The 16,284-nt window shown below is 39.0% G+C and overlaps 2 protein-coding genes across 3 annotated transcripts in view; one reads left to right on the forward strand and one right to left on the reverse strand.

Annotated features, from left to right (window-relative positions):
* The window catches only part of LOC109104460 (insulin-like growth factor 1 receptor), a 95,519-nt gene extending 85,029 nt beyond the window's left edge, over positions 1-10,490 (forward strand). Inside the window, exons 11-21 of one of the 2 annotated variants that reach the window (XM_042744068.1) lie at positions 975-1,252; positions 1,473-1,615; positions 1,709-1,874; positions 2,026-2,128; positions 2,215-2,285; positions 2,521-2,750; positions 2,961-3,068; positions 3,256-3,415; positions 3,513-3,642; positions 5,786-5,920; positions 8,633-10,490. In XM_042744068.1, coding sequence (XP_042600002.1) covers positions 975-1,252; positions 1,473-1,615; positions 1,709-1,874; positions 2,026-2,128; positions 2,215-2,285; positions 2,521-2,750; positions 2,961-3,068; positions 3,256-3,415; positions 3,513-3,642; positions 5,786-5,920; positions 8,633-9,140 — 2,032 coding nt within the window. In that variant the 3' untranslated portion in view covers positions 9,141-10,490. Of the gene's footprint in view, positions 1-974; positions 1,253-1,472; positions 1,616-1,708; positions 1,875-2,025; positions 2,129-2,214; positions 2,286-2,520; positions 2,751-2,960; positions 3,069-3,252; positions 3,416-3,512; positions 3,643-5,785; positions 5,921-8,632 lie in introns of both variants that reach the window. The other variant, XM_042744067.1, reaches the window with a different exon arrangement.
* Positions 10,491-14,506: 4,016 nt separating this feature from the next.
* pgpep1l (pyroglutamyl-peptidase I like) lies at positions 14,507-16,123 on the reverse strand. Its single transcript, XM_019118331.2, has 5 exons — positions 15,987-16,123; positions 15,777-15,829; positions 15,331-15,444; positions 14,938-15,164; positions 14,507-14,766 (listed from the first exon to the last, which is right to left on the reverse strand). Exons 1-5 carry the CDS (start codon positions 16,018-16,020, stop codon positions 14,559-14,561), a joined length of 636 nt encoding a protein of 211 aa, XP_018973876.1. The 5' UTR covers positions 16,021-16,123; the 3' UTR covers positions 14,507-14,558.
* Between the last annotated feature and the right edge of the window lie 161 nt (positions 16,124-16,284).

The following is a 16,284-nucleotide window of genomic DNA, read 5'->3' on the forward strand; positions in this document are numbered from 1 at the left end:
GAGAAAAAGGAGCTCTGTAGGTTGTGGAGTAATGCAAGTATCCTCAGTGTTACTAAGAGACCTGTCAGTAGGACATTAGAGAATTAGGCTTGCGCGTTAAAGGAAGTGGTGTGTGTTGTAGAGTAATTGTGTGCAGTAATTGGCTTGTATGCTTTTAAACCAGTGCAGACTCTGCTGACACTGGCTGACTGCTCTACATCTTATATATGATCTCTTACTGTCGTTTACTACTTCATTTTCTTTAATTTCATTTCCTTTTCTTACTTTTTTTTGCTGTCATTTACTACTTCCGTTTCTTTTCCTCTTATCTGCTTTCCTTTCCTTTCCTTTCCTTTCCTTTCTCATTGTCATTTACTACTTCCTTCTCTTTCCTCTCTCCCTTTTCTGTTTCCTTTCCTTTCCTCTTTCCTTGCTTTTCCTTTCGTATTGTCATTTACTACTCCTGTCCTTTTCCCATTTCCTTTTCTGCTTCCTTTCCTTTTCCATTCTCCTGTATCCTTTTCCCATTTTATTTACTTGCTCATTTACTACTTCCTTTTCCACTTTTCTGTACTCGTTTTCATTTCCAAAGTTTAATTTCCTTTTCCCATGTCCTTCTTTCTGTTTCCTTTCATTTTCCATTCCCTTTCATTTGATTTTCACTTTCCTTTCCTTTCTTACTGTCATTTAATACTCTGTTTCCTTTTCCTTTCCTCTTTCTTTTTCCTTTTCTTTATCACTGTTATTTTACTATTTTCTTTTCCTGCCCTTTTGCTTTCCTTTCTTTATTTCCCATTCTCTTTCCTTTTTCTGTTTCCAATATTTTCCATTTCCTTTTATTTGATTTTCTCTGTCCTCTCCATTTCTCTTTCCTGTCATTTTTTTCACTTTCCTTTTCCTTCTCTTTCTTTCCTACTTCTATTTCCTTTGCTTTTCCTATTCCTTCCTCTCCTCTTTCCTCTTCATGTTTAACTTTTTTTTCCCCATGTTCTCAGACCTCCAGACAGGAAACGGCGTGACCTGTTTGGAGTGGCCAATGGCACACTGCTGCAAGGTACAAGCAGGAACATCACAGGAATGGAGAGTAACATCACTGACCCAAAGCTGCATGAGAAAGAGTATCCTTTCTCTGAGGACAAAGTTTTTACAGAGTTCATGGAGATATCCAACCTGCAGCCCTTCACCGTGTACCGCATCGACATCCACGCCTGTAACTACGAGATCCACCGCTGCAGTGCCGCAGCTTTTGTGTTCTCTAGAACCAAACCAGCAGGTCAGCAAAACCAACAAACCAAACTCATGCACAAGTGACTACATACCCATGCCAGCGAAATATTAAAATTCCAGTAATTTTCCACTGTGCCTACAGCATGATTTTTTTTTATTTGCTATCCAGGTCATGTTAACAGCAATTAAAATCATAATGCAATTGAAAGCTTATTGAATTACTGTAAGAAAGCACTGGCCTTAAGCACAGTTATGTTCTTCCCCAGACAAAGCGGATGATATTCCCCACACTGTAACTCAGGAGAGGGATGAGAAGGGAGAGGGAACAGTGCTGCTGCGGTGGCCTGAACCTCATCACCCTAATGGACTGATCCTCATGTATGAGATCAAATATCGTCTGGGAACTGAGGTTAGTGCGACAACTAACTCATACACCATTAAGAAATAATTCAAACTGCAGCCAATGCCACAAACCGACTGTGTATGTGTGTTTGTGTTACAGCCTGAGAAGCATGAGTGTGTGTCACGGCAGCAGTACAGAGTGTTGCGAGGAGCTCAGCTTAGCAATTTGCCCTCTGGAAATTATTCTGCCCGGGTCAGAGCCACATCCTTGGCTGGGAACGGGTCGTGGACTGAACCAGTCTCCTTCTATGTGCCACCCCCTAAAAGTAAGAATGCACATAAGACACCATTGATTTTATGTTTAGGAGGTACTGATAACTTTAAAATAGCTTACTTAATGGAAATGTAGAGAGGCCTGTTTCAGTTTAATGTCATATTTAGTTCTTAATTCTGTACAAATGTCCTTCTTTCTTATAGGAAATTATGATAATGCCATCTTACTGGCCATCATCATTCCTATTATAGTGCTAGTGTTGCTCACTGCAGTGATCTCCGTTGTCATCTTTGTCACCAAAAAGAGGTTGATGTCCCATCTTGTAAAAAAATAGACTTCATTTTAATTTCCAGTACTGTTTTTCATTGTGATTTATGTATGTTTCCTTTCAGGAATAGTGACAGGTTAGGAAATGGTGTGCTATATGCTTCTGTAAACCCTGAATACTTCAGTCCCTTTGAAAGTGAGTATTATCTCAACTTTAACTGATTTTCTTTAGTATTTTTGCAGTTTTCTGCAAAAAAAAATCCAATAAGGTAAGAAAAAGAAGAATAAAATTAAAATAAAAATAGAAAAAATATTTCACAGTATATTATTTGTTTTATATACATTTGAACAATGTTTTGATGTATAAAAAAAATATTGAATTATTATTGATTTTTTTTTTCATTGCTTCTGTCCTGTTCAAATGTGCTCAGTGTATGTACCAGATGAATGGGAAGTGGCTCGGGAGAAAATCACCATGTGTCGTGAGCTGGGTCAGGGCTCCTTTGGTATGGTGTATGAGGGCATCGCAAAGGGCGTGGTCAAAGATGAACCTGAGACCAGAGTGGCCATCAAGACTGTAAATGAATCCGCCAGTATGCGTGAACGCATTGAGTTCTTGAACGAAGCTTCAGTTATGAAGGAGTTCAACTGTCACCATGTGGTAAGAACGAGGGAACAATCGCATCCAGCAGTTGGTTTTGACAATAACTCGTACTTTAAAATTCTTAAAGATACTTATGTAAGTGTATAATTTCTGGCATCACCAAACAAATGCCAAAACGATGCATTTCAAACTGATTGTGCAGAGACAGGTTCTCTGTGTTTTCATAGCGTCACAGTGTAATTCCATTTTTTTTGTACCCTGGTATAGGTGCGACTTTTGGGTGTGGTTTCACAAGGACAGCCCACTCTAGTTATAATGGAGCTGATGACACGGGGTGATCTGAAGAGCTACTTGCGTTCCCTCCGTTCCAAAGAGGTACAGAAACAATCCAGTCTGCTCTAATTTATATTTATTTCTGCTCAGATATCATGCCACCTTTTAGTTAATGTTCACAGTTCTTTAAAGCTACTCTATATTTCAGTCAGCTGTTCAGAAAGGGTTTGTAGTAGAGAAAGAGAGAAGCAGAAGTGTTAAATGCAACCCTTTTTCTGCCATGTAGCAGGGCTCTAGCAGCCAGTCTTTGCCTCCGCTGAAGAAGATGATTCAGATGGCCAGTGAGATAGCGGACGGGATGGCATACCTCAATGCCAACAAGTTTGTCCATCGGGACCTGGCTGCCAGAAATTGCATGGTTGCTGAAGACTTCACAGTAAAAATTGGAGGTATATCTGTGATACATGTCACATAAATCCATATATCCAAGAATCTATTTGATGCAACAATAGATTGAAAGGTGTGACTGACCCTTCATGTGTTTAGACTTTGGCATGACAAGGGACATCTACGAGACTGATTACTATCGCAAAGGAGGCAAAGGGCTGCTACCAGTGCGCTGGATGTCCCCGGAGTCTTTGAAAGATGGAGTGTTCACAACAAATTCTGATGTCTGGTATGAGCCGCCTGTTCTCTCTGACTTTTTTCCACACACATAAATGCAAGACTTTGTTGTTTTACTGCATTGTGTATGTGTGTGTGGATTGATTCGGGCTGGCATGTACAATACGGGTCAAACATTTGGACACACCCTATCGGTCAAAAAATTGTAAAAATGGTTTTTATGGTCAAGGCTGCATTTATTTGATCAAATATACAGTAGATTTGTTGAATTTTCTACAGTCATTAATTCAGTCTTCAGAGTCCAATTATATCAGAAATAATTCTTATGTGGTGATTTGGTGATCATTTCTTCTTTCATAATTCTTCTTATTATCAATGTTGAAAACATGCTGTTTAATATTTTTGTGGAAGCTGTGATAAAATTTTTTTAGAATTCGTTGGTGAATAGAAGGTTCAAAAGAACAGCATGTATTTGAAATAGGAATCCTTTGTAACATTGTAAATGTCTTTCTTGTCACTTTTGATCAATTTAATGTGTCCTTTATAAATTGTTAAAAAAAAATACTGACCCCTAACTTTTGAACTGTAATGAGTGCATACTTCCTTACTTTAATGTAAACAGAAGTGTAGGAATTCTGTAGTGGCCAAAAAAAGTGTTATAATTGTATACTTCCTTTTTTTTTTTTTTATTTTTTTTTTACCGTAAGATGACAATGTCCCCCATTTCACCTTTTGTGGAACCCCTTTCATAAAAAAGGGATGATTATATATTAATTTATTAAACCCTGCATAAAATTAATAAATATGTAGAAAATATAACAACACACTTAAATTATTCTTAAAAAGTAAAATGTATTTGTCTATTAAACCAATTTAAATAATTAAGCTTTTGGATCAAAAAGGTTTCATTTAAGGGTGTCCAAATTTCGACTGCTGAAAAACTGGGATTTTCCACTCGAGCAGCAGGCTGTCCCATCAGAGACTCAGTAGCCCCTCTCCACCACAGGCCCCCAAGTGTCCAGAAAGCATTGAAATGGTCACTTTATTTTACTTAATACGACAGGAAGCCTCGCAGGCCTATAAGAGGTGAAAGCCTTTTAATTTTTTTCCCAATGATGTCCTGTGTCAAGGGAGAATATGCATCACTTCCAGACATTCTTCCAGTCCCAGCCAAGCGCAACGTGCCCAAACACATTGTCTCTTTGTCTCAGACAGACTGTCTCTCCACAGCTTTAGTCCCAGCAGCGGCGATTCAGTAGAACAGAGTCACGGTGCCATAGACAGACTCTTCCAATTCTGCAGTTTCCCAATCTCCAGCGTCCCACAGCTCTGTCTCTCGGTGCGCTTCTAACCTCCTCCAGATGTTTGGTAATGATGGGGTTGATATGCCAGCGCAGACCCGCCTCCCTGTCCCTCCGTCCGTATCTGCCACTTTTGAAGTCCCTGAGATGAAAAGAGCCACCGCGAGCTCCCATAAACCTCGCCGTTAGGTGTCTTTATTTGTTTCCTTCCCCTGAAAAAGTCCTGCTCTAATGCGGTTTTGTCTTTCAACACGCAGATGTTGCAGCCAATTAGATGCAAGTCACTGTTGTAATAGTCCTGTTTTAAAGGGTGTTGAGCTTTGTCTCAGATCCTCAGCCAATGTTGAAAATTTGTCCTCCGAGAACTAATGAATAACGACTGGCAACAGTGCGCTCTTTGTGTGGTTTTTATTTGGGGTTTGCCGACTTTATGCTCCGCTGCTGCACTTTCTCACAAGCCGCCGGCTAATATATGGACTCATTTTCATTAACGAGGAACACAGGGCTAACAAAAACACCACACTAAAAGAGAAAAGTTCAGGTCAGCGGTGTTCGCGACTTTCGCGCTGTTTTGAAAATGAGCATTTTGTTGTTCCAGGCTAGAAAAAAAAACAAAAACACTGATGCATCCGCAGCCTTTCAGTGACACGCCGCAGGCTAGTGCTGCTTTTAGGCTCTGTAGGACAGCAGTTATCTCAAAGCGGCTCTTCGTGTGTCTCTTGACCTTAAATGGCCTCATTCCTTTCCTTTGTCCTCGTCTGACTGGATTGAGTTACTTGATGTGTGCGGCTGCTGACGTAATGGGACAAAATTTTGTGACATTAAGCATGATTTACTGTAAGTGCCTTTGTGTTGCTCCTGCAAAGTCCTTTTAACCAGTTCCTCTTTCTTCAGGTCGTTCGGCGTAGTTTTATGGGAGATCGCCACTTTAGCAGAGCAGCCCTACCAGGGCATGTCCAACGAGCAGGTACTGCGCTTCGTCATGGAGGGAGGACTTCTGGATAAACCGGACAACTGTCCCGACATGCTGTGAGTCCACCAACTGCACTTTGCTCCCAAATTTGGCACTCTGCTTTACAATGTTAACCCTTTGTCCTCTAACCGGCTCTTGTCTATTTAGGGATGCAATATCACGCTAAAATATTGATAGTATGTCACCAGATGCTGCTGCTAACGTCAGGCCAAGCGAAAGCCCGGCTGGTGACATTTGTGTCACGGGTTAAAAGGAGACAGGTGACATCATGTTGTCAGGGAGCCTCCGTACATAGAAGGGAGAATGTGTTGTTCCCAGGGGGTGACCGGAACGGTGACCCATGCTGCTCTACTTTTTATTAAGAGCTTCTCGTGCTTATCTTCACATCTTCTTTGGAGCATGTCTGCATGCGTCACTGATCTGGTCTCCGTTCTCCTTTTCTGGGCTGATGTCAGTAGCGAGGCATGAAGTCTGTCCGTCCGTTTCTCCTGACCCCTTTCTCCCTCAGTCATTCTTTCTTGTCTCAACTGTTATGGAAACACAAACCCCCGGTTTCCATGGTAGCTACAACGAGATGTCCTGATTGCACGAGAGAGGAGGATTGAACATATGCTGTGCTACACTAGCGCTATAAAGACGCTCATACTTTGTCATCTGCATCTCATCATTACACTCAGCTAAACATCATGAAGTCAGGATGTCGCTTACATTTTTATGATATCATGAGAATTTAAGTAATACTTGGCTGAAATACAAGGGCAGAGATTCAGAAATAGCTTGTAGATCTATTGAACACTTGTTTGAACAAAGCAAGGGTTCGTTCCTCATAATGTTGTGCTCACTATTTGGACATTACTATCTAAAAACGGACATATTTGTAGCAGTTTTGCTCCTTTTTAAATAGTATATCATTAATATGTTATTAGATTATTTTAATGATTCAATACATTTCAATTTTGTTCCATAACTGTCCCTGACTGTCAGTATCTTTGTTCCAAAACCTAGTGAGCACCCTACCTAGACATCAAAGTCATGCTTTTGTCATGCTGACTCTTACATTCAAATGTTGAGGAAGATTTTTTTAAAATGTTTTTGAAATACGTTTTATCTGAAAATACCGTTAAAAAAACTAATGATGTAAAATATTATTAGAAATGCTTAGCGGAGGGGGGGATTAAATTGGCAGGCAGACAGAGTTTATTTTTTGTTTGTTTGCTATTAGCTTAGCAACGTGCTAACATCAAACTCTTTTGGAATCAATTTTGAGTTGAGTCTCTTGCACTGAATGCTATTTGCGGAGTTGCTGGCTTTGTAGAGCGCTCCAAATCAGTAACTTGTGAGGTTTTATTTCAGTTAGGATGCTACCTTAGAAGGCAACCGTCCATAGAGGCAGTAGACAGGAAGGTAGCTCAGTGGGTTTTGGAAAAACAATAGTGAGCGCAGACAGCGGGTTTGAATTCACTTCAGTGAGTAACGACAGATGGCCACTGCTATGAATTTGTGATCCAACAAATGCCAAACAGACAGGTAACTCGCGATCGCCAGGCCTGGGTTCCAAAAAAACTTGCCTTTATTATGAGAGAACATCTCAGAAGTTGACGCAGAGAAAAGTTTCACTTTGTCCTTGCGAGAAGGCCTCTGTGTTATATGGCTACGGCGCCCCGCTCTGCTCTGAACCTGTGGCTGGAGGTCACTTAAAATGTATTTCAGTGGGCCAGTGAGCACTGACGCTATTCTTAGCTTGTTTGTGTGTTTTACCAAGATGTGGTGGGACAGTACTACACCAAACTGTTATGATCATGGTTTTTTTTATATTTATTGTTTTGTGTTGTTTTGGCTCTTTTGCTTTTCATGTGTTCTCAGCTGTTCACTTAGGATGAGTGTGGAGTGTTTAGGATACTGTAGCAGTTCTGGAGTAGTGCACTTCTCAGTGTGTACGACCACAAAATGTTCTAGAAGTTGTCTGTTCCACAACACTCCTGTGTGATCTAACTAGTGAACACTGCCACCTGTTGATGGGTAGAGATTGTTAGTGTGAACAGTTTATGAGATTTTATAGATACTATTATTGCTTGTTTGCATTGAAGTGCAATGAGTATGAGATTTGTTCATGAAAATGAGATTTGTACATTTTCTGAAAAAAAGTGGGGGGGGCCTTACTACTGTTACCACCACAATGCTAAAGTGTTGATACTTATGATTTATGTGGGTTATAATGTCTTATATAATTTTGAATGAGCTTTTTTCAATTTTCATTTCAACTTTAGTTTTAGTAATTGTTTTTGTCTTTTTATTATTCTTTATTTTATTAGTTTAATTTATAAAAATTGTATTTGTATTTCAGTTTTTGTTTTAATATTTTAGTATTTCATTACATTTAGTACTTTATTATTTTATTTCAGATTTATTTAAAAAACTGTTTTTTGTTTTACTCTTTTTTTTCTGGCTTATTAAGATACACGGGACGTACTGTACAGTATGTTTTTGATTCACTAAAAAGAACTGGCTCAAAAGAGTCGTTTGTTCATTACTCAGTTTACACTGATGGTGCTGTATGTATTTGGATTACGCAAATGAACTGACTCATAATTGACATTTGTTCGTAAATCATTTGTTTTTTTAGTGTGCATTATTTTGCAGTTCAAAGTCATTTTACAGCATCACATCCAATAAAGTCTTTTAATAGTTTTGGATAAGGCAAGCAATGTGACTTAAGATCGAGTAACTTGAAATTGAAAATATAATGTCATTTCTGATCTGGTCTACAGGTTTGAACTGATGCGGATGTGCTGGCAGTACAACCCTAAGATGAGACCGTCTTTTCTGGAGATCATCAACAGCATAAAAGAGGAACTGGAGCCACCCTTCCAGGAAGTTAGTTTTTTCTACAGTGAGGAGAACAAGCCACCCGACACTGAGGAACTGGACATGGAGGTGGAGAACATGGAGAACGTTCCACTGGAACCTGCTTCAATGTTGGCCCCCTCCTCTCAGGGGAGCACAGGGGCTCAGACCCAGAGTCCACAGCCACTCTCCCCAGCTCAGGGGCCAGGGACGCCAGTGGGGTCCGCCCAGACCCCCTCCACCTCACCACCTTCCTCCTCCTCCTCAGCCTCTCCAGGCCTGGTCTTAGACAAGCACTCAGGACAGGTAGCAGCAAACGGGCCAGTGTTGCTGCTGGGGCCAGCGTTTGATGAGACGCAGCCCTATGCACACATGAACGGAGGGAGGAAGAACGAGCGAGCGCTGCCACTGCCTCAGTCATCGGCCTGCTGATCATGACTGCTCAGTCTCCATCTACTCCTCACACAGGGTACCCACATTTCCCTCGCCCTTTTGTCTACATTGTCATAGGTGTTTTTTCTTTCGTTCTCGAGGAGGCAAAACCCAGGGCTGACCATAGAGACCATAACCAGATGGACTGTGTCCTTTCTGGAAATCTGAGGATCATTTTGTTCAAATGATTTCGAGTGACGGAGGATGTTTCGGGCGATTGGTGACTACAAGCCTAAAAAAAACTCTTTCAATATTTAAGGTTTCAGAACAAACCACCACACTGGAGAGCCCTGGCTTTCATTTGTGTGGGAAAAAACTGTTTTAATGTTTTCTAAAGGAAGAAAACCTGCCAGTTCTTTGTGAAACAAAAGAGACATGCATATTAGCCAGCAAGCCCAGCCCGTGAACACTTCCAGGGTGTATACAAGTGTGTTTTTTTAGACAAAAATACACATTCCCCTCCTCAGAGCAAGTAATTTTCTTCCTTTAAAACTGTCTTTATCATCACATTTCTCTTTGAAGATGCCGCAGAAACTTTCTCAGCTGCAATCGCTTATTCTCAATCAGTGATTGGTCACGTTACTGGTTGATCCACCCTTCTACTTAAACCATTTTGAGGGGGTTTGTTAGAGAGTGAGGTGGGCTTTTCTGAAACTGCCAAATTTTTTGCCAAATCAGATGTTCTTTTTTCTAAAAAAAAAAGAAGAAAAAAATATTTATCATTACATAATCCCCTATCCACAGCTGATTTTCGAGGTTGCACTTTGAAGTAGTGCAATCAAGGGACTAAACTCTCATAATGTCTATTATGGGGGATTTCTGGACCTCATCTTTTACAATCAGCTTGAGTTTGTAAATCTTTCCCCTTTCCCCCTTTTATATGGCCCTGATCTCCTACTATTGCATGGCAGTTCCTGCTGCACGCACCATCTGTGAGCTGAGCCTCTGTGAGAGCGATGTCTCAAGTTGAAAGAAAAGAGTGTGTCGCTAATCGCGAAGGTGAAGGGACTGGCGCGCTGGGGAGAGGCGGGTATGAATTATAAGGGATCGGCTTGATCGTGAAGCAAACTGAATACAGGGGCTTCATCTGTTTTGACATCTGATTTGTGAGATGACTGAGGCATTGTACACAGCAGGTCTTTTTTTAGACTAGTCATTAGTCTCTCTGTACAATTCATATGATTCTAAGAAGGGTCTTACAGTTCTATGTTAGACCGCAAGATCATTTACACAAATCATTGGTTTGAGTCACTTTTGATAACTTTTTTACACTTCTAATGTTCACCTCTTTGTCTATACAGAAAGAAGCTGCTATTTTTTTCTTTTGTGGGTGTTTTATTTATATATATATATATATATATATATATATATATATATATATATATATATATATATATATATATATATATATATGTATATGATTAGAACACTAGTATTTTCACCAGCTGAAATATGGTTTTAAGTCAGTTATAGAAATTCTATCCTTTGCTGTAGTGTCAGTAGGAAATATCAGTTTACATTTCCAAACAGCTTTGCAGGTGGGTTTCTTGAAGCATCTTGGATATGCTGCCACAGTTCTTCTGGATTTAGTTTGTCTCAGTTTGCTCTGTTTCTTCATATCATTCCAGACAGACTGGATAATGAGATCAGATCTCTGTGTGGAGCACTGGCTGTTCTCAAACTTCTTGTGCAAACAAAAATCTCACTGGAATATTACAATTAATGGCAAAATGAATGTTTAGAAATGTAAACTGATATTTAATGCTGACACGCTACAGCAAATGATCGAAATAACTGACTTAAAACCATTTTTTAGCTGGTGAAAATACTAGTGTTCTAATAATTTTGGCCACCACCGTGTATGTGTGTGTGTGTGTATATATATATATATATATATATATATATATATATATATATATATATATATATATATATATATATATACACACACACATAAATACACATAAATATGTATATGTAAAAGAAATCCTTCAGGTTTAATATTTTATGATATATCCACTACAGTCCATTTTCTTATGCTTTATATTCTTCTTGCAAAAAAGAAAGGAAAAAAAAAATACAAAAATTTATTTTTATTTTTTTCTCCCTAAGAGGTTGTCTGCATTGCCACATGTCCTTTGCCTTGTGTTTTTTTAACTATATTACTATTATTATTATCAGTTACAACAAACTCTTTAGCTCTGCATGTGAACTTTAGGCACCCTTGATACAGTTGTCTACCATTGCACCCGCTCATGTGGTGCAGCTCAATCTCAGGTTAATGTTATGGTTTTGTTTTCCAGACATTCGCATCATAGTTGATTCCACCTCGGCTTTTTTAGGTTGCCTGCCTCACCTTACAGTGTAGTAAACCATACAGTATCTCAGTGTCCTGCCAGGCATCATCATAGAAGGTTTCATTGACGTTTCTTTACCCTCATAGACTATTTTTACAACCCATCCATGTAACTGAATAGCAACTAACAGGGCTAATTGGGCTGTCTTAATTTGTCTCGCATACCCCAACCAGCCTGTAATGCCTCCAAACAAAATACATTCATAATCTCTGCTTTAGTGTCACGCACAACCCATGTCGACTTTATAAATCCAATCCTAACCTTCTTGATGAAATACGCCATCTGTAACCAGACAAATGAGAACGGGTTCAAATTCGGAAAAGTGATCGGTTTGCTCAAAGAATGCTAAATAAAACAGTAGGTTTCCCTGGCTAGTTGGCTTTAAAAAGTTTCATTTTGAAGGATTTCTCCATGTGCATTTGGGAACGTTACCCAGGACTTATTTATCCAGTCTTAGAAGGTTATTTTCCCCCTTTATTTATTATTAATTTTTTTATTTATTATTATTTTTATTTTTTTGTGATACCTGTTGAAATCACTGTACAAATGCCCTCATGATTTAGTATAAAGTCTGAATTCTAGATGCATTTTCCATGATGTCATGACTGGGGGACTTTCTTTTTTCATTTCCTTCAGCATCTATCTACCTCATTCTCTTTTATTTTAAATGTCTAAGTGATGAAATGAGAAAGTACATCTCGCATTTTTCTGTAGAGGACACATTATCATCCTCTGTCTTGTTTCTGATAAAAAATAAAATAAAAAAAAACTCTTTAAGCACCACAAAGCACAAGCTCCCAGGAATGGAGAGAGAGGAAGTCATGGTGTGAGCTAACATGCCTATGGGATTCCTAATGGCGTGTCTCTTGCATCCCTTATCACATGCCCAGCAACACAAAAATCCCACTGCTTTCAATCAAGCTGCAATACTTTTTAAATAATCATATAAAATGCCTAATTCACCAGATGGTTTCAACATGATGGACCACAGATAAAACATAGTACCTATCAGTGTTTTTCATCTGTATTTAATATTCTTTTTCAGTGATCTCCCATTATCCACCATCTAATCGATGAGACTGCTTGTAAAGGTTTAGGAGGGCATATCTTATGTCAAGAATGCAAATGCTGGCAAATCAAAACAGTTGCAGCAAGAAAAGTCACATGAAGTGTAATTCATGCAATTAACATTTACATCATTACGGTGTAGAGGATTGGATGTAGAACAGTTAAGCCTGTACATGATTTTTTTTCCCATTAAATTTCATTAGCTTACATGATCTTATTCAGTATCTCATCTGCAACATCGTCAGAGATCATGTCAGTGGACATCATGTTTCCCAGCATGCCCTTCTCAGACACACAGTGCTTCTGCACAAAAATGTTGGGTCTCCTACTTTTGTAAGTAGCCTATAATTGAAGGTGACTTTATTGCACACTGATAACTTCACCTAGTTCATAAATACCACTGTCTTTTTTTTTTTTATTTTACAATCAAATCATTTTTTTTTACCTTTTGGCCAAAGCATCTAACAACTGAATGCATACTGTGGATTTTTTAACACTTTCTCAAAACAAACCAGTGGATTTTTCCCCTTTTCATAAACCTACCTGGAAAAACATTCCAGCTGATTTGTTTGGTCAGATGCACTCCACGTGTCTAAGGGCCAATTGCTGTCGCCGCATTCATCGACATCATTCTCTAGAGGGAGAAAGAGCTGTCGTTTTTCCTCTCTTTTCTACTGCTGCTGACAACATGCTGCTTTACAGAGACTACGAATAGTCTTGCCAATAGCATTGGGTAAGCGGTGGATCTCAGCAACATGCTTTCTCTCTCTAAATAACCATTAAAAAAACACAATGGGTCAGACGATTAAAATGCAAAGTGGATTCTGAGAAAGTCACGGTCTTACAGCCCCTGGTCCTTCTGTTTCATGGCACTTAAAATGTTCTTTGACTTTAATATTTTGGATCTTTTGAACTCCAGGGGTTGGAAACAAGGGCGCTTGTAGAAAAAGACCTGGTAGGGATGCTGAGAAGATTATTATTCTGTGTGGTACATGATGATCGAAATAAGCATTCTTTAAAAGCCCTTGTGCTTGTATTGTTACGTATGTATATGGGTGGGAGTGTATCACATGTAGATGTAGTGATTAAGATTTTGATGTGTTTATAATGGGAAAATAATAGATATCACTATTTATTTCTGTTTCTTTTTTTCTTTCTGTAATGAATATGGACAAAAGCATTGGCCTGTTGCAAAGTGAATGTCAGTTTTCATTCAATGCTGCCAAGGTTCCTTAGTTACCAGTAGGTTACAGATCTACAGAAACACACATATACACAGACACAAATAGGACAGCGATGTCCAGTAGATTACGGGTAGTCATGACACAGAGAGAGAGAGAACATGACTAGAATTTAAAATAAAAAGAGACAAGTTTACATTAGAAATAGCTTATGTTGCAATGCAAGTTCTCTACAAACCTGAAGGTAGATTGACTGAAAGATTTTTTTCCCTCAACTATCATAAGAACTATTATTATTGTATTCTATTTCTTCATAATGCAAAACCTCAGGTTTAGAAAAGATGCATGTATGCATTTTAATTGCAATAATGAGCTTGAGGTTTCACAGACATTATTTCCCAGGCACTGTTGTTTTTGCTTGGCATTCCGACAAATTTCAAAAGGGGCCTTGATCTACTGTACTGAAAAGAGTTTAATAACACTTTTTATTTTCCTTTCACAAGAAACGAAAAAATGGAAGAAAAATAAAAATCTCTGTGTCACTGCATTGATTGGTAGAAACTGATGGTGAAATGGTTTGGCTGGTACTCTCGTCTTCTTGTAAGTTATGTATCTAAGGCCTCCTGTTTTTCAGTTTTCTCCTCACCACCAGTTGAGATGGTAGACTTTTTACATGCCATTGGCTTAATGTATATCTGAAGAATTTTCATGTATTTTCTTTTTTTCTTAAATTTTGAATTAAAAAAATGAATAAGTCTGAAGGCCTGTGTCGAGTGTCACGTTGCATTTCTGCTATGTAATCTGTGATAGGATTATGTTTTGTCGAGGATGTTTTCTACCTGTCCTGAGGTTGTGTGTGCAGGGCTGTCCAGCTGGCGTAACACAGCCTGGATGATGGTCTGGAGTTGTGGTACCAGTCTCTCTGGGCTTGCCAGGCTGCCTGAGGCTGGCACATGGATCAGCACAGCCTTTCCCTGCCCACGGTACAGCGAATAGTAGTATACAAAATCACACAGGTACCTGCAGGTTGTAAACTTATTGTTAGTGTATGCATGCCATTTCAACATTTGTTAACTCAACAAGAGTATTCACAAATAAAAGTAGCACACTTAATACTTTGTTGAATTAACTGTACAAGACTTTAACACAATTATCTTTTATAGACAATTTTTTCGATGTTAGTCTCATTACCTCCCAGCGTCCCTAGAGTAGATGACATCAAGCCCCATACTTTTTAAATGTTTGCTGAGGGACCTCATGTCTATGATGGAGTCCAGTCGTTCTGGTCCTCCCTCAATGCAGCAGTGATGATCAGGGCACAGACCACTCACATCCCTGTCTTTGTAGCAGTTGTTCTTTCCCGTTTGCTCCAGTGTGATGCCTTTGGCTCCTGGAGCTATGCCCAAATGGATAATAACCTGCCCATCACAAAAAGAAAATGTCTCTATTACTCTTTTATATCAAAATACCATCAGTGTTAAAACACATAATCTCAGAATATTTAATAAAGCATCTTGTAATCTCTCCCCCTGATAAAGTGTTCCTCCTCAGCAGCTGGTCTGTGTGTATATAGTTTAAAGTTACCTTTGGAGTCATCTGCCAGATATCATCAAGGACTTGTTGGGATTTTGCATAACTGACAGGAATCTCCTTAATATGGACCTCTATGCCCAATCCAAATCCTGCCATCTTCAAACCCTGTTTAAACAACATAGTGTGGTCATAGTGCGTCCTTCTGACTGACGAGAAGTTATAATGACTTTACAGTAGCTGTATTATAAGCACATTTATACGAGTTTATACCATGTACATCAGTTTCAACTATTATTTGTATTTTTTTCAGTAACTGTTCAACCTTTAAAATAGCATTCTGTTAAAACGAGAGATGCAAAAGAAACATTGGAATTGGCTGATTACTCCTATAATTTGGCCAGATTGCCCAAACAAACTTTAGTATTCAATAATAATTTATCTTAAAATGGTCTCTAGACACGACCAACACTTGCTTATCAAAAATGGCTTTGATGTACCTTAGCTGCCTCCCAACTTGGATTCACAACATACTGTCGGAAAGGACCAAAACCTAGTAAAACAGAAAAATAAATACACCACGTGTGGTGTGACATAAAGTAACAAGACTTTACGATTAAGGCGACGCTTATTTATAAGTTACACAGCGAAACCATTGCAGCTGCAACGCAACTTTCGCTCGACGTAACAAGCCAAAATAATCCACCTACCTGTTACAACTACAATTTCGCAAGATGTTTCCATCGAGATGAGGCTTTTATTATATTTAATCTCAACGGGTTACCACCTTTTTTATAACTGAGGATGAAAGTAACACAATTCATACAACTGTAGTATTATATATTTTAAATGTCTTGTATATGGCTATTACCGAAAGTGGCACTTTGCGCAACTGGGGCTGTACAAGAGGGAGTGCATTGTCCATTTTTCTCCACATGGGAGAGCCATCTCATATCCCATCATAGAAGCTAAAGACGCACTCCTTCAAACATCTCACTGTGACGGGAC

Source organism: Cyprinus carpio, chromosome B18 (genome assembly GCF_018340385.1).
Source record: "Cyprinus carpio isolate SPL01 chromosome B18, ASM1834038v1, whole genome shotgun sequence".
Lineage (NCBI taxonomy): Eukaryota > Metazoa > Chordata > Actinopteri > Cypriniformes > Cyprinidae > Cyprinus > Cyprinus carpio.